General features: G+C 48.0%; 1 protein-coding gene across 11 annotated transcripts in view; it reads right to left on the bottom strand.

Annotated features, from left to right (window-relative positions):
* ACOT11 (acyl-CoA thioesterase 11) overlaps window positions 1-24,954 on the bottom strand; it is a 121,002-nt gene that overhangs the window by 53,560 nt on the left and 42,488 nt on the right. The window contains exons 1-2 of one of the 11 annotated variants that reach the window (XM_065553862.1): window positions 14,235-14,643; window positions 9,968-10,228 (exon numbers count right to left, since the gene is read on the bottom strand). The exons of 2 other annotated variants lie outside the window; for them this stretch is intronic. Coding sequence is in view for 2 of the 9 variants with exons in the window: in XM_024104925.2 (XP_023960693.1) it covers window positions 6,135-6,161 (27 nt within the window). In the remaining 7 variants the exon portion in view is untranslated. Of the gene's footprint in view, window positions 1-4,154; window positions 4,345-6,134; window positions 6,247-9,967; window positions 10,229-10,621; window positions 10,991-14,234; window positions 14,644-24,954 lie in introns of those variants that run through there. 8 more of the 11 variants (XM_065553863.1, XM_065553860.1, XM_065553866.1 and 5 more) reach the window with 8 other exon arrangements.

Here is a 24,954-nt window from a genome sequence, read left to right as displayed (position 1 = left end):
CAATTACAACACAGAATATAATATATATGAAAATGTAGGAAAACATCTAAAATATTTAATACATTTCAATTGGTATTCTATTGTTTAGCCGTGCGATTAAAACTGCGATTAATTTCTTTGAGTTAATCACGTGAGTTAACTGCAATTAATCGACAGCCCTTAAAAAACAAAAACAAAAACAAAAACAAAAAAACACCTTTAAAAGGGGAACTCCAAAACCACTAGCGTCTTCTGAAAGCCTTGGCTGGCATGCTATGAAAGCACTCAGGTAAATCCTGAAAAGCAAGTAGAGACCAAAATGAACCAGGCAATTTGGAGAGGGGTAAAGGCACTTCCAAGTTACCCACTCAAAGATGTTTTAAAAAGAAAAAGAACTGGAGGCTTAAGGAAGACCTGCAGAAAATGCACCTTTCCCTGCCTGAGAATTAATTCTAACCAAGGTTTTGATCAGTTTTCAGAAGATAGGCTTTTGTTTACTTGCCCTTCAGGAAGGGAAAGATAATGACACTAATAAACGACTATTCAATCTGAACAATAAGAGCAAGAAAAGTGACAAGCAGTTAACTAGACAGGCGCTATAATTAAGACCATGCCAAGGGGCTGACTTTCCCCCAACCCTCAGGAAAGGAGGAATCAGGAGCTACAGCAAAATGTCTAAGTACTGGAAATTAGGCTTTAAAATAAAGTATACTTTTTAACATAATGAAGACAGAAACTTGACATCCCTCAGTTGTCATATTAAATTGGCCTCGTTCACATTTATTTAGCCACACAGAAAGGAATTAAGGAATAGGCGCGCTTATTGCTCCAGTCTCCAACAAGGCATTTGTTAAAAGGTTTAATCTTTTAAAGAGACACACCACACAGGATCTCTGCCTTTATCAGTTCCACGCTCCCAAAATTAACGGATCCCGCTGGAGGATGGGATCCTGCACTACCTAGGGGTAGGGTGATGGACAGGGTGATCAGAAGAGGTAGAAGTTTCCAACAAAGCACACACTCAGACAGATAGTTCAGTAGCAGTCATTTTATAAAAAGAGGTAGGTAGGGGTGGAGTGTGAGTGTGAGAGACAGAGGGAAGAACTAGATAAGCTAATGGAGCGTCATTGTCCCCCACCCACCATCTCTAAGTTCTAGCCCGTGCTGGTTCAGGCCAGCAATCCTGAGCATGTGCAAGATTGATTTAATATTCACCATACACACTGAGGAGTCGCTGCACAGCGTGCGCCTGCAGGGATTGTTGTTATTTTATAATAGGCCTTGGGTAACATGCAGCGCCCTGGACTCTGGGTCGGCCGAGGCAGCATGCTCACTCTTGGAAAAGGGCAGGAGAGAAAAAGCACGGACGCTAGCTGTGCTAAAGGCACCGGTATCAAGGCCATCTCCTCCAGTCCTTGGAGCACCAACCTCCAGGGTGCAAACATGAGTCATGCAGTGAGCGGTGGTGCCCCAATGGATGGGGGGAGGAGAGGCTTTCCCTCTGCTTCCCCCAAGAAACAGTGGGTTTGGTACCCAGGCCCCACAGATCTCAGGTATCTACCAGCACAGCTCCACACCACCCTTGTGGGCAGAGGAGCCCAGAGCTTCCATTTTACAGGGTCTCCCATCGCAAAGGCGGCCTATAGTCATGAGTTAACACAATCTAAGGCGCTGTTAATTCCTGAGCAGACTCCCCACAGGGCTGAGGACAGTGGGTAACATTTCATAAGCACTTAAGTCACATCAGAGCCCAAGTCCCACTGGGACTTCGTGAGGAGAAGTGACAGGGTCCTAAGTTAACACAATAGGTGGCCTCCTCACTCCATTTCAGGCACTTGGCTGCACCACCTCTGAGACAGGTCAGCCAAGAAACACCTGAGCAGAAACAACCCAGGGCTACCACCATGGAGAGACCGGAAGGTGACGAGAGTGCACTCAACTTCACCCTTTGCTGACTTACAAATGGCTCTACTGGGTCAGACTAATGGCCCATCTAGCTTAGTATCCGGTCTTCCGACAGTGACCAATGCTTCAGAGGGAATAAACAGAACAGGACAATTATCAAGTGATCCATCGCCCGTCATCTAGTCCCAGCTTCTGACACTCCGAGGTTTAGGGACACCCAGAACATGGGGTTGGATCCCTGACCATCAGGGCTAATAGCCATTGATGGGCCTATCCTCCCTGAACTCATCTAATTCTTTTTTTAAACTCCTTTATAGTTGTGGCCTTCGCAATGAGTTCCACGGGTTGACGGTGCATTGTGTGAAGAAGTCCTTCCTTTTGTTTGCTTTAAACCTGCTGCCTGCTAATTCCACTGGGTGACCCCTAGTTCTTGTGTTATGTGAAGGGGTAAATAACACTTCCGTAGTCACTTTCTCCACACCAGTCATGATTCTATAGATCTGTCAGACCCCCTCCCCCTGAAGCATCTCCTTTCTAAGCAGAAAAGTCCCAGGCTTTTAATCCCCCCCATCTGAAAGCTGTTCCATTCCCCTAATCGTTGTTGCCCTTCTCTGTACTTTTCCCAGTTCTAATATATTTTTTGAAATGGGGCAACCAGAACTGCCTGCAGTATTCAGCCCTATAATAGCATTGGCACCACAAAGCCCCTGCCAAGTCCCAACCACAAGTAAACTCCCCTAGTGGCAGTCAGCCACAGCGGGTTGGAAGAGAGGCAAAACCAGGGGGTGCTAAACCCATAGGCAGGACAGTGCTGCCCTTGCCAGGAACAGCTGCTCCACTTCCTCCTCTCAAAGCTCCGGGGCTGTCAGGTTTTGGCACCAGCTGCGAAGCCACTAAATGGAAACAGCAGTTTCAGCTCATGGAACATCAGTAATTCCCAGGCCTGGTGTTTGTGCGACTGGCTGAGCAGCCCCCTTTGTGTACAGCACTAAGCCAGGCTGCTCCGAGCGCAGCGCACAGACAAATCCAAGTTGCACCCATTGAGCTCTTCAAGGGTTTCCTACTGAACATGCCTCATTAAAGCCGCAGGTCTTCCAGCAGCTCTGCGCGTTGCTGTTTAAGAACCTCTCCTTACAGGGGCTTGTAATTCAGTCTGGGGAGCTTGCTTGGAGCTCACACACACGAGACCAGTGTTCGGAGTTAAATCTCTTTAGAAAGGATGTTCTGTTTTCCACTATTCTAGACAGAGACTCTGGATTGAATCCAGAGGGGGTGTATACTGCGGTGCAAGTTACACATTACTGAGTCTAAAAGAACCTGCGGCTTTCGTCCTGAGGAACCAGAAAAGAACGGTGTAGCAGGAAAACATTTTCTCATGCTCTGCTGCTGCTTAGGTAGCTTCCCCATCACCCAACACTTTAATACAAGTTGGTATAACTTGCGTACTGACAAAGGCATAAATAGGTCTAAGGGAACAGAACGGATCAGGAGTGATGCACAGGGTCACAAAGCCACTCAAATCTGACCCCGCCACCCTTCCGTCATAGCGAGCAGCAGCCCAAGCGGTGGCAGGATGAACAGCTCGTGCCAGCAGATCCACAGCATTGAGAGGTCTGTATGGCTGTTATTCACACTAGAAAACAGGAGCCCAGTGCTGGGTCAATAATACAAACAAATCATGTCCTAGGGTGATGGAGGAGATGAAGGACCCACCACTGAAGTCCTCACAGAGTCTCAATCAAATTACTTCCCCAGCCGTTGCAAACATTCTTAGTTGTAGCAACACTCCAGCAGGCACTGAGCAGATGGAGATATTTGAGAAGGACTTATTGCCCAGTTATTCCAGTATTAAGTGTGGGAAGGGAAACTGAGGGAGCAGGAGGTTCCACATTAAAGGAGAAAAAAAATAATAATAAAAAAGGCAGTCATGGCTTAGGAGTTTTCTGGTCAGTGGCAACCACAACATCCAAACAGGAGAACTGCACTATGCTATTATCATCTCAACAGCTGGGCTGCACTCAGCTTTGACAGAATATTCCAGGGTGTCAAGAACTGCAAGGAAAGTGCCTAGGTTATGCACATTAATTTCCACTCTGGAGACCCGGAAATATTAACAAGATGGAAGGGTATTTTTAGAATATTCGGCTATTGAAACTAAGCAAGGAAGTGTCTGTCCTCATTAAAATCTTCACTCTCACTCAACTGTCAAATTTTTAAAGCTGTTGACTGATGCAGCCTTTCGCGGTCACCATGGCAACAAGATACATTACCTAGGCGATGATGCTCTTATGCTGTCACCCCTTGAGTGACCCAGTTCTACAAAAAAAGAAAGTTTGCATAAAAAAAAACCTTCAAGTGGAATTTTTTCTTGGCTCGTGCCATGTTCATTTTCTGTGCTGCTGACGGCGTAATGAGAGTCTACATGCCTCCAACGTGCCAGCAAGATCAAAACCAGGAGAGCTGGTGGGAGAGAGAGAGAAGATTCCAGAATATCTCCACAAATAAGGATCACACTGGATTAAGTGCAATTTGGAGGTGGTGACAACTCATTTGTGACTAAGTCGAGAGCTGGCTACCTGGAAAGCTATTTTCCAATCCGCCGTTTTATCACACGTGATCCATCGCCTGAAAATTCACAACATAAGTTCGCTAGTTAGTTTCCTGTTGGAAAAAATGTGTTGCCCAGTCAGGAAGCAGAAACAATACCACATGACCAATCACAATCCCAACCGAGGTGAGACTGCTGTTTGTTTTGAAAACCTACCGACTGAGCAGGGAGTGGAGTGGGAGCTCCTGTTAGCAGAGAAGGACAGGGACTACTGCTCCATCACCCTGCTCCTCCTTTAACCCTGCGTGGTGCAGGAGAAAACACTGTTTAACCCTTGTTATGTATAGAGCTTTGAGAACTGTGCGGACGGCATATCAGTGGTGACTGTACCTTTAAGGTCTGGATCGTTCTTGGTTGGATGTATAATCCACACAAGGAGAAGGTGGGTCTTTGTCCTCCTCTTGTGGCTGGCCCACCAAAAAGGATCATGAGCTGGTACTGTTTGTTGCTTTGAGGCAGAGTCACAGTTAGATGAAGTGCTAGGAGCTTGTGCTTTTAGCACTGGGAGGACTGGGCTCAAGGTCACCCCAAAGGGGGTCAGTTACAGGTATTTCACACTGAGTTACTTGGAGACTGAGCTAGGAACAGAGTGGGTCAGACGTGACTTGTGAACAAAGAGCATCTCGGTGCTGACCATTCACTTCTGTTGCTCGTCTCCAAGTAGTCATGGCAGCTGGACTGAAAAAGGCATGATTCGGCTCACTGGAATCTGGAAACAACACGCCTCTCCCCCTCTCGTACACCCTTCATGGCTTTCTCCCAGAGCCAGCTCCTCTCTCTCTTCCCACCCCCACCCCCCATGTTCACAAGCCCCACTCCATCTTTTAATCTCACTGCTCTAAATCCTAATGTATCTTACTCTAGCTCATCTCATTTCGCTCTTCCCTCATCCATTGGCTATTTGGTGACCCTTATATGAGAGGAGTTTGGTAGGTCTCACCACAAACCGATCACCCCGCCTTGCACTAAGACTGCATGGGCCAAAGAGACTGAACTGCCACCCTACCCAGAAGGGAAGTCCGTCCCCTCCTTCAGTCCAAACGCCCTTCCTCCCCTCCCACCCACCCCGCACCATCATGTCCTGCCTTTCATGGCTCCCTGTACCACCACCGTGAGCAGACTGAAAATCTGCTGGGGCAGCGGGAGAGAAGCTACACAGGACTCTGGGGCGCTGAGCAGCCTGCAGAAGACACACCGTCATCCTGAGTGCCGCTCAGATGATGTCACTTGCGAGGCAGGACAGGAGGAAGGGCAAAACTTAGGGTTGCCAACTTTGGTTGGATGAATTCCTGGAGATTTCATCACATGACAATCATTAGTTCAGGAATTAAAGATTAATCTTTAATTCCTGGAGACTCCAGGACAACCCTGGAGGGTTGGCAACCCTAGGCAAAAGCAATGACTACAGGAGGCCCCCCTCCTTTGATAGAATACATCCAGAGACAGGCTGGCCTCATTTCCCAGCTTCCTTTCTGAAAGACACTCCGTCTCCTTACCTTAGCCCAACCCCCACGCCAATGCTCCCCACCGGGGCTCTCTCCTATCACTCAGGAGAACTCCCTTCCAGCTGCTCGTCCGGCCTTGCCGGGGCAAGCCAGAAGGAAAAGTGCCACCTACAAAGTCAAACTCTTTCCTACCGCACCCTGGGATTTTCTTTGAAGTCTCCCATCCAAGTCCCGAGCAGGTCCAGTCCTGCCTAGCTTAAGGAGTTCTAAGCAGATTGCAACACGATCGCGGGCATGCAGATCCATTCCAGAGTGAGGCCACACCCACATACCAGACCCTAAGAAGGAACTATCCTCAGACTGCCAAGTGCTCAACATAAAAGTGGCCGGGCTTCTATGAACTGCATGTTTCCAGGCTGGTCTCTTATTGCCACAGGATTGTCCCTTCTTGGCTCCTTTTTACACAGCCTAGTTCAAGGTAACGGCACTCAGGAGAGACTGGTGCAGAGATAGAGTGGAGATTGAGAAACAGGGTGTGGTGAGCGTGGGGGCGCTAGGTGGAGACAGTTGATCTGTACCCCGAGGTGAGGTTTATGCAGAGGATTTTGGAGACGGTGGAATGTCAGAGCAGTGCAGACAGACCCAGCAGACTCCCTCCCAGGTAGAGTGACCAGACAGCAAGTGTGAAAAATTGGGACAGGGGGTGGGTGGGAGGTAATAGGAGCCTATATAAGAAAAATCCCCAAATATCAGGACTGTCCCTATAAAATCAGGACATGTGGTCACCCTATTCCCAGGCAGGAGAGCAGTGACTGCAAGCCAGTAAAGTTGAATGGGTCTAAACTGGCAAACAGCAAAGCATCATGGGGGCACTCTCTTAGGGCTTGTCTACCTGGGGAAGTTCACCAGCAATACTAGGTGATGGAATTTTAATGCTATATGTTAGTTATCCTGGTGTAACTCCCCAGGTAGACATCTGAAATAAGAGGCCTTTTTGGTTTGTTATTTATCTGTGTTATCACTGCCCCGAGGAGCCCAGTCATGGACCAGGACCCATTGTGCTAGGCGCCGTACAAACAGAAGAGACGTGTACAATCAGAGTGTAAGACAAGAGAAACAGATGGACACAGTCAGACAGGGAGTCCAGGGAGTCAGCATGACAGGCGAGGTCTCAGCACACCAGCAGCCTAACTTGTCAATTTTTTTTTTTTTTGGCATGGCAAAAGACTAAAAAGACTTCACACCTAGGCCCTGTAACAAAAGCCAGTGAATACTAGGGTAATTGGCCTCAGGCACACACTGAGGGGGCAGGACTTTGAGAAAAGGGAATTTCCTTACTGAGGGGCGCAGGGGATAGGAAGACAGGTAGGAAGACACAGACCTCACTGGCAAACGAACAAAAAAATGTGCTCTTACAATTGAGTTAACACCATTTTTTTCTGCAGCGAAGACAAGGCTGGATTCCAAGAGCACGTTGGCCTCCTAAAAGAACTTAAGTTCTGTCTTTTCTTTTCTTGCAACTGCAGAAGGAAGCCCATCTAACTAAGGCCTGGGCTACATTTCAAAGTCAGATCAACTAGCTACATTGCTCAGGGCAGTGAAAATTGTGCCATCGTTAAGGCGATCTAAGCCAAGCCCCACTGTGCTGCAAGTAGATGGAAGAATTCTTCTGTCAATCAAGCTACTGCTTCTCAAAGGAAGTGGATTAACTACATCAATGGAAAAAACGCCTTCTGTCAATGTAGGAAGTGTCTCCACTATTGGGCTACATCGGCACAGCTGCAGTTGCGTAGCTGTACTGTAGACATACCCATAGTGCAGGGGTGGGCAAACTTTTTGGCCTGAGGGCCGCATCAGGTTTAATAAATTGTATGGAGGGCCAGTTAGGGGAGGGGGTCGTCCCCCCCCCCGCCCCGGGACTCCTGCCCCATCCAACTCCCCCATTCCCTGACGGCCCCTCTGGGACCCCCGCCCCATCCACACACCCCCGCTCCCTGTCCCATGACTGCCCCCAGACTCCAGCCACCCCATTGAACCCCCCCTTCCTTGCTTCCCCCCAGGGACCCCTGCCCCTATTCAACCCCTTATTCCCCACCCCCAACCCCTATCCACACCCCTGCCCACCACCCCGAACTCCCCTGCCCTCTATCCAACGCCCCTGCTCCCTGCCCCCTTACTGTGCTGCCTGGAGCGCTGGTGGCTGGCGGCGCTACAGCTGCCGCCCGGCTGGAGCTGGGCCACACTGCTGCCACCACCACGCAGCACAGAGCACTGGGTCAGGCCGGGCTCTGCAGCTGCGCTGCCTCAGGCGCTCACAGCCCCGCCGCCCAGAGCATTGCGCCAGCGGCGGAGCGATTTAACTGAGGCTGGGGGGGGGGGGGGGGGGAGGGGAGAAGAGACAGCAAGGGTGGGGCCGGGGGCAAGCCTCCAAGCCAGGAGCTCGGGGGCCGGGCAGGATGGTCGGCCCGTAGTTTGCCCACCCCGCCATAGTGTGTAGTTAAGTGTAAGGTTAGTCTCCGCTAGCTATGCATGGCTGTTTGTTGTTTTCACAGCAGTTTCTCCAACGCTTTGTTCCGTTTACGAATAAACCTGCTTGTTTTTAAAAAGTGGTTGGTTGCTATCTCATGGTCACAGGCTCCTGAAGGGAAGAGGGACAGATAGTACTGCACAGGCCTGAGTGGCTAGCACAGGCAGGATGCTGGATCCAGATCCTGGTCTAAGAGTGGGAGAAGTGCAAAATCTCACTCCCAAGACAGGTAAAGGCATGAGGGCTGACAGCTGAGGGGGTGCATGAAGAGAGGCCAGAGATGCAACCAGCTCCATAATCCTGACAGGTTTTGCACCAATATAGCCAAGCACCTTCCACTCCCAGCTAGGTCACTTTGCTTTTTCATGTAGATGACCAATGACACATCACCACATGGCATCTTTCTGCTCCCTGTTTAAATGACTGAAACTTGAGTAGGGGGGGGGGGGGGCAATAAACGGAAGGCAGTGTGACCTAATGAACAGGGCACTGGACTGGAATTCAGAAGACTTAGGTTCTATCCCCAGTTCTACCACTGGGTGACCTTGGGCAAAAAATCACTTCACATCATACCTTAGTTTGCCCATCTGTAAGATGGGGATAATGATACGGACTTCCTTTGTAAAGCACTTTAAGACCTATAGAAGAAGGAGAGCTAGGTATTCGTAATTAAACAACAAACCATGGATGCTCTCGTCCACACACAAATGCCTTGATCACAAAGGCCAGGCAAATAAAATGGAGGGGGAGGGAGGAAATATGTAGATGGCTGAACTGCCATTTAGAATCTTAGTGAACGCTGTTCTTGCCATCTCCAAACAGCTGGAAATTAGAAGTGGAAGAGACGTTCATGATCATCTCATCTGTCAACCAGGCACTGGCGGGAAGATGTCAGGTGAATAAGATCTCACGTGCTCGGTGCAGCAGTTTTAGACGACACAAGCAACGCACCACTTCCTTTGGGAGACCATCCCACCATCTTACAGAATGCAGGCCTCTGACCTGATATTTAACCTGCATTTTCCTTTGTTCAGCTTCATCCTGTTAGCCCTCATTGTACCCCCAGCTCCTGGGGATATTTAAAAAGGGGGAGGGGGGAGACAATGAGCAGTGACAATGTAGATCTCATGGGGGATTATTGGTCTGTAATTAAGCAATATCCATAGTAACAAGCAAATCTGCATGTGTTAAAAAATTAACTTGACCTAGTTTGAGAAATTCTAGCATCTCAACAATGCATCATGTTTCCCCAGAAATTCACCAGTGCCAACAAAGGGCCCTGTTCTGAGGAGAAGGAGCTTTAAATAAATTTGCTGCGGCAAAGGAGGAGGGTCAGAAAGAACGGGGGGGTGGGAGGGGGAGAAGAGGGGGGAAGGATGGTGGTTCAATGAGTCAAGTCACCTAATGATTCCTGACATTTTACACATCACATCACAAGGCTCCTCAGCGGAGAGAGAAACAGAACAGCCAGTTTTGCTGCCAGAACAAAAAAGGTACACTCACCGTTTGGTCACCAACCCTTGCTCTGGAGCAGATGAAGTTTAAAGATGTTGTGAAAGTTTAAAGACTGTCACCATGAGAAACAGGAAAGACGCAGAATATCCAGCAGACGTAGCAACTGAGGTCAGGAGATATATGGATACACTCAGCAGTTCAGAGAGGTTTTTCCCTTCCCCTCCCTTTCTAGAGAGGCCATCATTGTAATAATATTTGGCCCTATTTATGGGTTTTACACGGCTGCAGTTTACCATAGTATCTGAGCTCCTGCCATGTAAAAAAAAAAAAATCATGAGCGGCAGTGAAGTCCGTAATGGACTTGATTGTCTGAGACCCTAATATTTGTATTTTATTGGTACCTGGTATTTTATTATTGTTAAACATGTATATTGCAGTAGCCTCCGATGGCAACACGCAGGCTGCCCCCTCCCCATGCAACATACAAACACATCACAAGAGCCCCATAGTCCCTGCCGTTCCCCCCCCCCTTTTTTTTTCCTAACTGAATCTTTGAATGCTGCTTTTTGATGTTGTTTTGTTGAACTAGTGCAGCTGCCTGGCCAAGAAACAGGCATTAGAAGTTAGGGCTCCTAATTGACTTGCTCCTTGCAAAAAGTTAATGAAATAAAGCACTAGCAAATAAAAGTTTTTCAAACGTACAGTTACCTGCCATGAAACCACTCTCACACTTCCAAGAGCAGAGCAAATTCAAGCCCTTACAGGTCATTTCAGGACTGTAATTTGTGCTGACCTTCGGAGGTCAGTCCTGGGCATCAGGCAGTGCTACTGATCTTCAAAGAACCCGAGCAATCCATTTACACTGGGTTGGATCAGGTTTCACATCCAAGGATGACTCGGCAAGCGAGAGGGACAGAATTTGTTTGTTAAATTAAAAGCTAATACCCTGGCTCCCCCTGATTTTTGTAGACCTGGCAAGGGACCCCATGAGCAGGGCCGGCTCTGGCTTTTTAGCCGCCCCAAGCAAAAACATAGGGCGGCCAGAACGGGAAAGCAAAAAAAAAAAAAAAACCCTGGCCAGAGTGCGGGTGCAGGGGGACCAGCTAGCGGGGGGGAGGGAGCGGGTGGGGGAGAGAGAGAAGGGGGGCGGCCAGGGCTACAGCAGGACGCTGCCACGCAGCCCGCCACGCCTCACCACCTGCCGAGAGGGCTCCGCTCCAGTCGGTGGGGAGGGAAGGACGAGGACTGCCCTGCCGGGCTTGCTGCAGGGCGCTCCCGTCCTCCGTGCCGCCGCCCCCACAGGGCGGCCGGAGCAGAACAAAAAAACAAAACAAAAAAAAAAGCGGCCGTGCCACCCTAGGATTGGGCCGAATGCCGCCTCGTTCAATCTGCGGCTCCAAGCACCAGCTTGCTCGGCTGGTGCCTGGAGCACTAGGTTAGGGAAGCAAAACCTACTACACTCCCTCCTGAAGGCTGAGACGAGGAACATCTGCCTGAAGGTAGCGAGTCTGGTAGTTAGCGGCTAGACTGCCCCACATAAGGGCAAAAGCAGGGACATCTTGCAAAGATTCATCAGCCTTTGGAGAACCTCCCACCCATCACAAGGATAACCCCTGCAGATGGGTGCCAACGAAAGATACCATTGTAGGGCACTATCAGTAGGTAACCCTCTGTCTTTCATTTGGTAGAGAATGACTTCTCTCTTCCCGCTCCATGCAGAGTATATTAGCTCAGACAAACATCGGATTCTTTTCAGAATCTGTTGTGGCTTAACCTACACGCCCATGGGAACTGGTTCCCTTAGGGCCTGTTAGGCATCAGGACTTGTTTACAGTTTTCAAAAAGGTCTTGCCAGCTTGGAAGAAAGAAATCAGTGTGCAAATCCAATGCCTTCCAAGACCTTCCCGCACACTGCTGCCTGCCTGAATGCATTGCTTTCACTACACTCCAACGCTCGGCCCGGGAAATGACATAGGGCATTGTTCGGAGGCATAAGCCTGCTAAGGCACCACACACTGACCCCATGCAATTCACAGCGTAGGAGCCACTAAGAGAGACAAGCTGAGTCACAGAGCAAGGACACAAACCAGAAAAATGAATGGACTAGAACTGAGTCCAATTTGGCTCCGGACAAGCTGGATTTTGAGTGTTCTCTGGCAGCGCGTACGATGCTTAACTAGGATTTTGCTGAGCATTGGAGTCATGCGGTGTTCTAGGGAAGCAAGAGAAAGGTGGGGCCAAATCCAACCCTGGTGTAAGTGAATCAGCTTCATTTGTCAGCTGAATGGCTCATTGGAAATGGACGGCCCAAGTCACACGAGAAACCTTTACCGCTGACAAACATGGGTTTCTGGTCTGTGTCAGACCCCCTTTCTCCCCAGCCTCATCTGGGTCAGATTCCCTTCCTCCTCTCTCCATCCTCAGGGACCCACTTAAATAACCCACCAAATAGCAAGAAAGAATAGGGCCAATAGCACGACAGGTAACCACCTTGCTTATTGCAAGCCTGTTGCGTACATGTGCAAGAGGTAACTCTTCCTCCTAGCATTGCGATTCCAAGAGTAATTTTGTTGGTTTCCAACGGACTATCGTTACTGCCCCTGTGCTCGTTAATTTCTTAAGATCACATCACCAAAGGATGCCCACAAAAGCTGAAATGAAAATCAGCTTGTCAAGTCACTTGAAAACAAGTTGAGAAGCATCAGGATAATAAAAAAGAAGCACTTGCATGCTGGGGTTTGTGCAGAGATGGAAGGTTTCATTATACAGCTGTCCCACTGAGGACTCCAAAGTCCCCACTGATTACTTTGTGCAAAAATGGCCTTAACACAGCGGGCTCTGAATGCAAAGGTCAGAATACTATTATCACGTGTGTTATAGCAGCTTTCATCTAGAAGGATTCCAAAGCATTGTGGGAACCTGTTGGTAAACCTGACTGACAGGCAGGCATTGCTGGGGCAGAGCAAAGTATGGGTTTAAACCACACACAGGAACACTACACAACTGCTCAACAGCAGCAAGTTAATGCTTGACATTTGTGTAGCTTACGGTTTTAATTTGCACACGAAACCCAGAGTCTGTCATGCCTCTGCCATCCCCCTGGTCCTCCTTAAAAAAAAAAAAAAAACCTGCTTCTTTCAAAAGGCCTATAAAATTCTAGTCTTTCCCCCAAAGGGAAATTTTTAAAAAACACCTGAAAGGGTTAAAGAACACACATGATGCCGGCTAGACAACTCCACTCAATCAGCCACTGCCTGTTGCCTGTTCTCCATCCCTCATCTCTATGGTGGGTGGTTTAATTAAAGCCCAGTCCTGCACCACTGTCAGGAGGCTCATGGCCTGAGACTGTAAGCTCCTCAGCACTGCAAGAACCTCGCACGCTAGTAGTGTACTGGCGTTTGATAATTAACGGGCTCCAGTAGCTTGTGAGGTTGAAACAAAAGGAGCAGATTTTCAAGAGCAGCTCTAGGCCAGATTTTTCGAGCACTTAGCTCCCACAGCTGGGCCAGATTTTCAGAACAGCTCAGCTCCCACTAAGGCACCAAAATAAAGGCTAGCCATTCACGTGTTTCCATAGGTGCGGAGTTCTTCTGAAAAAATACAGCCTCCATTTAATGAAAGGTTTAAGATTTCGACCAGAATTTCACCCACTTAAGCTCTCTCATTTCTGCAATGCTAATAGCACAATTAGGAGTAATACACCCTGCTGGAATAGTTAGTTAGCTGCAAACATCTGGGTCTGGCATCTTCCTCCGGTGCCCATGCCGTAGATTAATGCTACCGAATTGTAAATCCTCATACCGCATCCACACAAGTGGCTTCCCCTGGCGATTTATGAAATTAACCAATATAGATCAGAAGCGTGCTGTATGGGACCTGCGGCATGTATACAGGCTGCCAGGGTTTCAGGTTACATCCTCCTCCAGGGCACTGCACTGTGCCACACAACACACCCTAAACCCAGAGCTTTCTGCTCCACGCAAGGCAAGTTTAAAAAGTTCATTAGTTTCACCAGAACTAAAAGCCACCCTAAGTTGCTGCCTCATCTAGGAAATGTTTGAAAGGTTTGGTCGCTTTCCTTCCCAAGGCAAACACCAGCCTCAGCCAAAAGAGAAATCTGTGTAAAGTTCTGCATGGAGGCAGCTGTGTCAGTGCAAAAAAGGATTTAGCACTGAACACGTGTACACCCCGCTGGCAGTGCGCTCTCAGCCGCCTCACCAAAACCAGGTGCGCCCCAAGATCAGCAGCTGCCCCCTTTAACAGGCTTCTCACTTCCCACCAAAGCTGCCTCACAGTTTTAGGCTCCCAATCTCACCTTAGCCAGAAGGAGCTTCACATTTGCTGAACAGGCCAGAGAAATGTTCCTCTGCGACAGGCCAGAATTGTAACAACAGGATCAGGCAGTGACCTGCCGTGAAGGAGGAATACCAGACCACCTGCTTGTACTTTTCACCCCCATGCTCTCTCGCCCTCTTTTCCCTCTCCGGGCCTTTCAGGCAGAGCCCCTGCCAGAACTGTCCTTTGGATCAGAGGAAGCGGCACTCCCCTTAGTTCCTTAAAAACAGTCAGATGAAGTTTTCTTAAGGTGGCACTTACAAGTTCTCGCCTTCCAGATAACTACTTCGCTTTGTTTACTGGCCAGTTCTTTGACTTGCTGTCTCTACTTTCCAGCTTAGCTGTTTGCTTCCCCTAGTCTTTTTCTTCTTAAAAAATTACACACACACTATACCTATACACACATATTATATATATATATATATATTATATATATATATATATATATATATTATATATATATATATATATATACATATACATATACATATACATACACACACACACACTTCTATTGGACCTTCAGTCAGACACAATATTCATGAGAAACTGCTACAAATGTGATTAGGAACAAAACTACCAGTTTCAAAATTAAATCACCGAGTACAAGTAAAATTATAAAAGGAAATGGTTGTCAGACAAGGCTTCCACAGGTATGACACAGAAATACCCAGATCTAACACCTACATGTGTCATTTGACAGAAGTATTAAGAGAAAAGGTTGAGCAGACTTTCGGGAATTGATTTTCTTTTAATCTTTTTTCAGGAAGCAGCTAGTCTGTGAATCCTAATGTTTTTCCACCTGTTCCTCAGCTTTGGGTTTAAGACCTACTTACACACAGGTATGACAAGTTTGTAACACACTGTGCATTTTCAGTGGAGTTTTTATTCCATCTCCCACCTTGAATTAAAAAAAAAAAAAAAAAAAAAAAACACAACACCAGTGGGTTATTCCAAGTTAGCTCGGGATTCCTTATACACTTAGTGTATGTGACCCCACTGAAAGTGTTAACTTGTAAATGCCGGCTTTGAGAAACTGCTTCATCAGCTATCTTGAGGGTTGTCCATTGTTGCCTAGCAATGTCAGTTTATTCTGATGACAATGTTTGTAAGGTGGGTGGGAAACCTGAACGGGTGCAGACTTTAGCAGGCCTGAACTGGTGTCTTCTGCAATTTAAAAAGATAAATATATTGAGATAGATGCCAGACGTAAATTAATTTAAGGGGTACAAATCCACACAGCTTCATTGGCTTCAATGGAGTTATGCCAATTTACAATAGCTAAGAATCTGGCCCTATTATTATTATTGGGCTAATAGAACAATATTGATTATTAAAAACAAAAGATACAAGTGATAAAGGATATGCTCTTTTCACAGTGCCATTGCAAGAGAGGTAGAAAGGCCCTAGTTGTGGGGGTGGATTTTGCAATGGAAATACCTGATAGCTAAGAAATGCATTAAAACTATCAATTGATTTCACATAGGTTGCCTAACAGCCACTCCATGGGAACAACTTTGACCTGGGCCAGACTTCCTCAGGTTATTAAGATAAATGACCACCAGTCGGACATCTTTTCTGCAGCCCCTTCAAGATGTTGAAAACCAAAACAATGTTCTATCAGGTAGCATTTAAAAGGCATGTTTTCAGGCATGGAGCAATCTCTGAGCATAGACTCTTTCATATATTATGCTTAAATCCTAACAAGCCCATTAATCCAGTTTTAGCTAATGACACTATGAAATGAAGAACTGAGCTTTGAAGTGTATTGAAGAAACTCACACTACCTGCCGCTGAACAAAGAAGTTAAGGTAGACCAAGAAATCCCTAGCCCCTTTGACAGAACTTCGCACCGGATGGCGTTTCGGATCCACGGAGGGTCAGCGTTTAGCAAGCCTTGGTCGGTAAAACAACTTGATGACTTGCCAAACAAATACAAAGGCAGGTCCCAAGCTTAAGGAGCAACCTTGGGATCACTCTCATTCTGTGCAGATCTTTCAGGCTCTCAGTCGGAGGAAGCCACTCACCACCCGAGAACCTGCCCTCGGTATCTAGGATAACCCTCATCAGCCATTTCTAAAGCCATGGGGGGGGGCCATGATGTTGCATCTGTTATATTGATTAGCCCCTACTCATGGAGTAGTATTGCTCAGGTCCATGGGACTCCTCACCCAAGTGCTCCTCTACATGACTAAGCACCGCACAATCAGCCTCGTCTAGGCTAAGCTATCCACTGCTGACAATGGCTGTGCACAACAGGGGCAGCTCAACCAGTGAACACCCCAGGTTGTCATCACAGCTTCTGAAATGGGGCTGGGCATGCAGTTCATCCTGGTCTATGCACTAAGCTGTGTTCAGCACAGGCTCAGCGGCAACCATCAGCACGGCCGGCTCCAGGCACCAGCCGAGCAAGCTGGTGCTTGGGGCGGCAGATTGAACGAGGCGGCGTTCCGCCCAATCCTAGGGCGGCACGGCCGCTTGTGTGTGTGTGTGTTCCGCTCCGGCTGCCCCGTAGGGGGCGGCGGCGGACGGCAGCGCCCTGCAGCAAGCCCGGCCCTTGAGCTCCCAGCTGTGGAGGCTAGCCCCTGGCCCCTCCCCTGCTGTCCCCCCTCTCCCACAGCACTCTGGGCGGCGGGATTGTGAGCTCCTGCCGGGCAGTGAGGAGGGCTCCGGCCAGGCGGTGCTGCTGCCAGACACGCTGCCCTGAGTGGCATGGTAAGGGGGTGGGGAGCAGGGGGGGTTGGATAAGGTGCACGGGAGTCCCCAGGGGCAATCAGGGGACCGGGGGCAGTTGAATAGGTGTGGGAGTCCCAAGGGGCCTGTCGGGGGCAGAGGTGTGGATAGGGGTCGGGGCAGTCACGGGACAGGGAGTGGGGAGGAGGAAGGTTTCTGAGAGGAGCAGGAAGTGGGAGGAACCTGTTCTAGACCCTTGAGTCATCTGAGATCTCCCTCCACCCCACGAGCTGTTGCCATTATTTACTAGTGGCTTGTCCAGTAAGAGTCCAAGATACAGACGAGCTTTTGCCTTGTTTTGTGTTCAGTGTTTCAAACAGTCCCAAGCTGGAATTCAGGTGAGATCACAGCCTGCCCTCCTCCTCTCCCGGACCCCCAACGTGTGTTGGCTGTCTGCTGTTAAACGCCGCTCGCCTCACCTCCCCACAGTTGATTCATCCACAACTCCACCCCTGGAGCTGCTTCTTTTCAAAACCGCGCAACCACATGCTGGGATCTCTACTGGGGAGAGGTTCTGTTCACTACTAAGAACTCTAGTTGTTTCCCCATCACCGCCTGCTTGTTAGGCTCCTCCATCCCAGTGTCTCTTTCTTCCAGGCTATGCTCTTTGGGGCAAGGACTGTAATTTATTATGTTCACACACGAAACAATAAGGCCCATCCTGGCTGAGGGCTTTGGGTGCTACTGCAATTTAAGCATTAATGAGATGACCGACCAACCAGTGATCCTGTCTATGACCCCAGGCTTCCTCTTCCAGAAGTGTCAGACCAATCTCCTTGCACTTTGACAAGTCTAGTTTTAAAAGTGTCCCAAGCAATGGAGTTTGCACTGATTTTCTAGCATCTCACAGCCCTTATAAACAGATAAGCCAATTGGGGTGATGTTTCCACTTGCTTTCACGTCAGGCACATTCCTGGCTGAAGATACAGGGAAAAGAAAGTTTCATAACAATAATTCAATGCAAAAAACTTTTTCTATTGTGTTCTAAACCTCTTTTAGTAGTCTTGGGACGCTACCAGAGAAATTACATTAGATTGAACATCAAGCACACTGTAGAGACATAAGCAAACAGTAGTCATAAACCAAGCCTCTCTCACTGGACTGGTTTTGCATTTAAAGCAGAACTACCTTCCAACCAGATTTGAACTGATTCCTGCTCTTTGTTTCATGTAGCTAGAAGCCAATAATAGGAACATCCTTCCCGGTGCATCACACATTGTACAAACACCGCACCAGCCCTGAACCCACATCAAGTGCCACATCCGAGGATCCTGTGATTGCATCAGTGCAGGACCGGGGTCCTATTGTGTACTGGGATTCCCAGGGTAGGAGTCCCAAGAAACTTGAGGCAACCAAAACCTGCTTCTACTCACCAGCTGTTTAATGAGGAGCCTGAGCTCAGTGTCAAACCGTGGCCCCCTGCACGAAGCTCAAGTAGACAAGGTTTGCACAGGGAATTTCCAAGGAGTGCAAAGAAACTGACTCCTCCTCCCATATCCACAGTGCCAGGCAGGAGCCTTGGGGTAGGGAAGCAAAGCAGCTGCTACCAAGTCATGCACCATGTGAAATTAGAGCCAGGTGAGCTTCACCGGCCCAATGCAAAACTCTGATACAGCTCTTCTGACCCCCACACCACCAAGTTGGCTGGGGCTATGAGCCCGCTCCCCTTCTCCATCTCATCTGCTCAGCCAAGCCTCAAAGGCACAGAGCTCCCAAAACCCACCCCACAGATTCTCAGAGTCTCATCCCGTAGGAAGCAGTGGAAAGGACTCGGAGCTACTCAGGAGCCAGTCGCATGTGGCTCTTTGAGACGAAGACATCCCTCCTACTTGATGCAGTGCCAAGTTACATCAGCCCCCACTGGCACAAGGGTTCCCAGCCCCAGAAAGCCCACCGAGAAGAAGTTTCTCTGCACAAGGTCCCTGCAATCTCTGCTCTCCTGAGAGCCGCCACAAGAGCAAATAAGGTCAGCCAGGAGAATATGAGAAGGAGCCAGAAGATGCAATGATTCAGCACATCCAAACCAGGCAGGCTGGGCAGCCTCTGGCAGTGCAGCTATGGAGCCCTGGCCACAAATCAAAACAGCGGAGCCTCAGCTAAGCCCCTCAATGCAGACACCTGCTCCCTCCTCTGGGTCAAATCCTCCCCAACCACGTCTGCTCCCAAAGGTGCAGGGTTCTGGAACGGATATCAAGCAAGCCCTGTGTGTGAAGAGAGTATCCAAGAATAGTAGTAGATACAGTGCAACATCATGCACAAGCCATTCTTATCATGGCTTCAGGTAGCAGGGGACAGGTGATGTGTTACTCAGGCAATCATTACCTCCAAGACGGGGCACAGAGCTGATGCAGTACATCGTACTTGAGACATCAGTGTCTCTGCATGCTCTATCCAGCAGAGATGCCTCTGACCCGCAGCCTAAGATGGCATGGGCTCTTTGGCACCACATCCAATGCCGTAAAACCAGTCGGTATCAGTGAACCAGAGATTAGCTGTGCAGTTTCAGGGTTTAGTAGATTTCTTATTTGCCAGAGCTCTGTGGTAAATATTGGGAAAAAAAGAACTGTTAGCAAAAACTGGCGCTACCCTTATTTTGTCATAGCAGACAGACAAGTGCTCGCAGTAGCTATCAACATGCTATTGATTGCATGCCATCCATCTGGCTCGGGTTTCATCTGGAGTACGCATCCTTCAGCCCCACTGCATCTCCTGAGAGGTGCCGTTTCCAGAACATTTTATAGCTTGCTTTTCTTTTGCACAGGCTTGTTTACAATGTGGACGGCTTTATGACTGGGGAAAGAAAATAACCTCCATAATCATGCATTGCCATCAACCCCCATTATTTACTCTTAATGATTTTACAGTATTTTAACATTGGTCCCGGAGAAATTTTAGTTGTCCCAAGGAGAATAGCGGCTTGTAACCATTTGCTAATTACAAGTATGAATGTCAATTAATTCATTTAGCTAATTATCCACTCTATGAGCATCATGCACCAAAGAACTGTAAAAGACAGGCATATGGTGATAGATTGGAAACAAGAACATAGTGTGTGTGTCTGTGTATTCATCCAGTAGACTGGGGGGACATGTGTATGTTTAGTTAGCATGCCAGAACACCCCAGATGAATGTATTTAGTCAGTGTAATAGCTAGGGGAATACAACTGCTATAAACCATAATTACAGCATTATGCTAATTGTGCCTGAAAAGCATCAAACCTATCTTTGCAACTTTTGTTTGGAGACTTGAGCATAGGTCAAGCATCTAAAGTGTTTCTAATTGTGCTACTGCCTTCAACGTGTGTGTGTAGGGGGGGGGGGGAAACTGTTTTCTATTGCATTTAGCAAACCTCTCGAAAATAATTACTTGTCGCTCAAACAGCCTAACAAGGAAAAATAAGTCCCTCACAGGCCTAATTCCAAAGAGATGTAAAAGTTAAAGTGGAAGGTTAGGAGCTGTAATTTTGCTTTATGTTTTTACATGGCATCTTGGGGGGAAAAGCATGAAACAAGCCAATAGGAAAAGCAACACCTCAAAAAAAAGCCTGTTTGCTGCCCAAGACGACATGACAAATTAGTGCAAGAGTCTCAAAAGGGAAATCAGCATTACAAGTTGGTGTGCAAAATTAATTGTGATGCATTAAAGGGGATGCGTTAGGAGATCCAAAAAAAATTGATTCTTCCTCCTGCTCTCTGAAAGTCACAGTACAAAGAACTGCAAGTTTTATACTAAACCTGATCAAACTCATGCTCAATGAGATTAAAGTTTTCTATTAGAACAGGACAAGAACGTTTTTTCAAAAGAAATCTCTAATACAGTGTTCAAAGAAAAAAAAAAAATCACACACACTAATGCAGTCTTCCTTCCCTCTTCCCACATCTGAATGCTCCTAAACATTAAAACAGACAAGGTTCAAAGGAGCACTCCAGTTACAGAATAATCACTTGTAGAGGGCAACAGATAGCAACTTCCAAATCGGAATGCTAAAGACTCTGGAAGGACTGGTACCAAATTCTGTCTGTGAAGTAACACCACTGGCCTTCAGTGGAGGTATTTGGGACTGATCCTGGTGGTTCTACATTAAAGTCAAATGTTGTTAGTGCGGATTTACCTGGCTTTAATGAAAAATTTGACCAAGGACTTCCAGAACTAGAAAATCCAATTCCATCTCATCCTCAGTGAAGGTGAACTACTAGCAAACAAGCCAACTGCATGTGTTTGATCCAAGGTTAAAATTTTTATATATATATATATATATATATACATACACACACACACACACACAGCTTGCAAAAACATTTGCATCTCTAATCAATGACCAGGAGCACTAGTAAGAACGTTTCCCCAAGTGGGAATGAGCTCTCACATTAGAAGGTCTTTGACTTGGGAAAAAAAAATATGAATGGCAAAGAATAAACAAAAAAAATCCAAAAATGTTTTCTTAGAGCTCTTTATACATCCCAGAGTAATAGTAAAAAACAACTCCAAGTTGTGTTTGGGTTTTTACATTCACAATTGCAGGTCCTGATTGGGTAGCTTTGGCAAGACTTTTGGAGGGTTGTGATCATGATTTTGCAGATGGAAACATGAGCTCCAGCTCTGCTGGCCCCAAGTAAGGGAGGAGGAGATAATGAATCCTGGAACTGAGTCACTCCGGGAAAAGAAAGAGGAGAGAGTGGGATATTTCTGATAAAAAGCAGCAAACTGTTTTTAACTGCTGAGGCAGTTGCCAGACATTAGAAGGTGCAGGAAGGGGCACCAACTGGCTTTTAATTTCCTTTTGAGCATGGCGTTGTGTGAAACCAGCCCATGGGGGAAGGTGACTTTACAAAGGAAGCTTCGTATTGCTCTCTGGAACCAAGCATGGAAAGACTCTCACAGAGGGAATCTGGAGCCAGGAGCAGCTCAAGGACTGTTTAGTGATGAACATTACAAAAGAGCGGCTGGCTCCAGGACATGCAGTAGGATTCCAAGCCCCAGAGTCACCAGTGTGAAGCTATGTCATGAACAAAGGCCATTGCTATCAGGTGGCTGTCCCTGGAGTCTGCGAAGTGAGACTGTCTTGTGAACCCATGTCCATATCCCACTGGCCTGCGTTGGCAGTCTCAGTAGAGAGGCCAAAGAACTAGCCACCACTGAATATGGTCTCTGCAGAACTAGGCTTACTTGAGTTTTTAGTAGGATAACCCCTGGAAGCTTGTGCTGCTGCCTCCATTCTGCAGATGAAAAGGGAACACTGGAGCCTCTGCGAAGCAGCACGGTATAGTGGAAAGGGCACCCAGTCCTAGTCCAAGTGACCTAGAGCAGGGGTGGGCAAACCACAGCCTGGGGGCCGCATCTGGCCCTTCGGACATTTTAATCTGGCCCTTGAGCTCCCGCCGGGGAGCAGGGTCGGGGGTTTGCCCCACTCTGCACAGCTCTTGGAATCAGCAGCATGTCCCCCCTCCGGCTCCTACGCGTAGGGGCAACCAAGGGGCTCCTCACGCTGCCCTCGCAGCAATGCTCATAATAAAAGTCTCTGGTGTCGTTAATCCAGCACTTTATACCAAGATATATATATAATTTTTTTAAGATTAAAAAAAGCCAAAATTTAAGTCTTGTCCAGAACATCTCTACTTCCACCAGGCACAACTACTGTTAGATTACCCTTTTAAAAAGCTGCCTGCAAATGTTTCTGACCCTCCTACATCAGAACCACTGTATGTGGCATTACTCCTCCAGCCACTAATGGGTCTATAGATACTATTCACGTGCCACAGCTTGTTTTGGTCTCTCTTTTTGCAAGAGGGAAGAGCTGACTGAACAACTTTATTTGAAAAATACCCAAAAATCTCAGGATCTCGGATACTCACAAGTTACTTGTGACTAAAGCCGATTACTCTGCATAAATTAAAACTCCTTCACTGCAAGTGTTGGAGCGGTACTAACTACAGGGCAAAATATTGGATTTTGTGCTCTTGTGAAAAATGATCATTACTTCCCAGATGTGCTGGTTCTTCCATGGTATCATTCGTCAGTGGGCTTCTCGTGCAAAGAAATCGAAATTTCATGATGTCATGACACTACTGATTAAAATTATTAATTACTTTTGAGCAAAGACTCTGACCTATCGGCAGTTTCATTGCTTCTTAGAGTACGTTAAACAAGAACTTTTTTTTGTTTTAAGTCACGTTCATTGGCTCAGTAGAAGGTGAACATAGTTGAACAGACATTCGGATCTTTAATGAAAATCTCAAAATAACCTTCAGCAAGCAAGACAAGTAAATTCTCTCCATTCTCAACCCCCCACCGAGCCAAGCACCACGCTGATTGCTGCCTGCACTCATCATCCCAACTATATACACGTTATCTAACCCACATGGGCTGACTGCAGGCTTTGAACCCAGGACCTAAAAGTGTGAGCCTTTACGGCTTAGGCTAAACTAAGTCCATCCGCTGGAAGCAGCAACACACACAAAACTTTTATATGGATCAGCCACTAGAGGCAGACAAAGGGTATGTCTACACTACCCGCCGGATCCGTGGGTAGTGATCGATTTACGTAGACGCGATAAATCGATCCCCGATCACTCTGCTGTCGACTCCTGTACTCCACCGCGGCGAGAGGCGGAAGCGGAGTCTACTGGGAGCGGCGGCAGTCGACCCTGCGCCATGAGGATGCGAGGTAAATCGACCGAAGATACGTCGACGTCAGCTACGCTATTCTCGTAGCTGAAGTTGAGTATCTTAGGTCGATCCCCCCCCCGCAGCATAGACCAGGCCAAAAGACATTCTTCCGGAACTAGCGTAGGTTATATGCAGCAGAACCAAGCACAGCCATCCTCATCCTTCACACAGAGCTGCAGCCTCGGGAAAAAGTCCCATCAAGAGAAACACAAGTTGGCCTTTTCAGCACAGTTTAGAATCAAGGCACATCTGCGTTCACTGGATGGAATCTACTCGGATACGCTCACTGGAAGCTGACTAGAACTGCAGGAGCCAGCCAGGCCAAAGCATTTCAATTGTGAGTACCCAAATCATGCAACTAACTCCACCTGTAGCATCTCACTAAGTGGCCTGATTTGCAGAGATACAACGCACTGAAGCCACTGGCTTGTGTGCCTAGATGCTGCAAGGTCAGGAAACAATGGGATTCACAGAGAAGTTTCATTTAGCTGATTCTTTGCATAATGCTGAAGGTAGCCCACTGGTTCCAATAGGAGTCAGGGTCCTCAGTACATCTGAAAAAAGCCAGAAGAGGATGTGCTCGTAATGTGAGTTCGCTAACAGCAGGACTAGGCTCCCCCATCACAGAGTTAAGGTGACTATGAGGAGTCTAGCCTAACTCGACTTTCCAACCCATTCAAAATTTGCAAGCCGCCTTGTCTTCACAAGGATTTTCCCTCGTGTTAGCTAAGCTAACGCGAGTTATGAACGCACCGTTTCTCCTAGGGATACTCCTGGGGAAATTCTGCGGGACTGCATACCTGCAGAAAATGCCCCCCACCCCCTGCAGAATTCCTGTGCTTCCCTGCAGAAAACGGCAGGGAAGCAAAGGGAAGCCACAAGAGGTGGGGGGACGACCATGGCTCAGTTTGTGGGGGGATTGCTCCCCAGAGATGAGGCATGGTGGGGGGTACACAGGGTTACCTGCCACTACCCACCTGCCCCCCCCACCCGCATACCTGAAAGTGCAGAGCTGCCCACCTGAAGGAGGCTAGTCTCAGCTCTGCTGCAGCTGAACACCGCCTCCTGGGTCCTAGTGCCAGTCGCGCTCCCCTCCTGTGTGCTGGGAGCCTTCCTGTTTTCTGTGCAACAGTGAGCATGGGCGCCAACTTCCTCAGTTCCCGGTGGGTGCTTGCGCCTCCCCCCCCCCCGCCCCTGCACCGCCCTCGCCCTGCCCTGCCCTGATTCTACCCCTTCCCCCAAGTCCCCACCCCTACCCTGAGCACGCCATGTCCCCGCTCCTCCCCCCCGCCCCCTGGAA

Source organism: Chrysemys picta, chromosome 8, assembly GCF_011386835.1.
Source record: "Chrysemys picta bellii isolate R12L10 chromosome 8, ASM1138683v2, whole genome shotgun sequence".
Lineage (NCBI taxonomy): Eukaryota > Metazoa > Chordata > Testudines > Emydidae > Chrysemys > Chrysemys picta.
The sequence above is the reverse complement of the archived record's forward strand: the minus strand, read 5'-3'. Positions and strand labels throughout refer to the sequence as shown.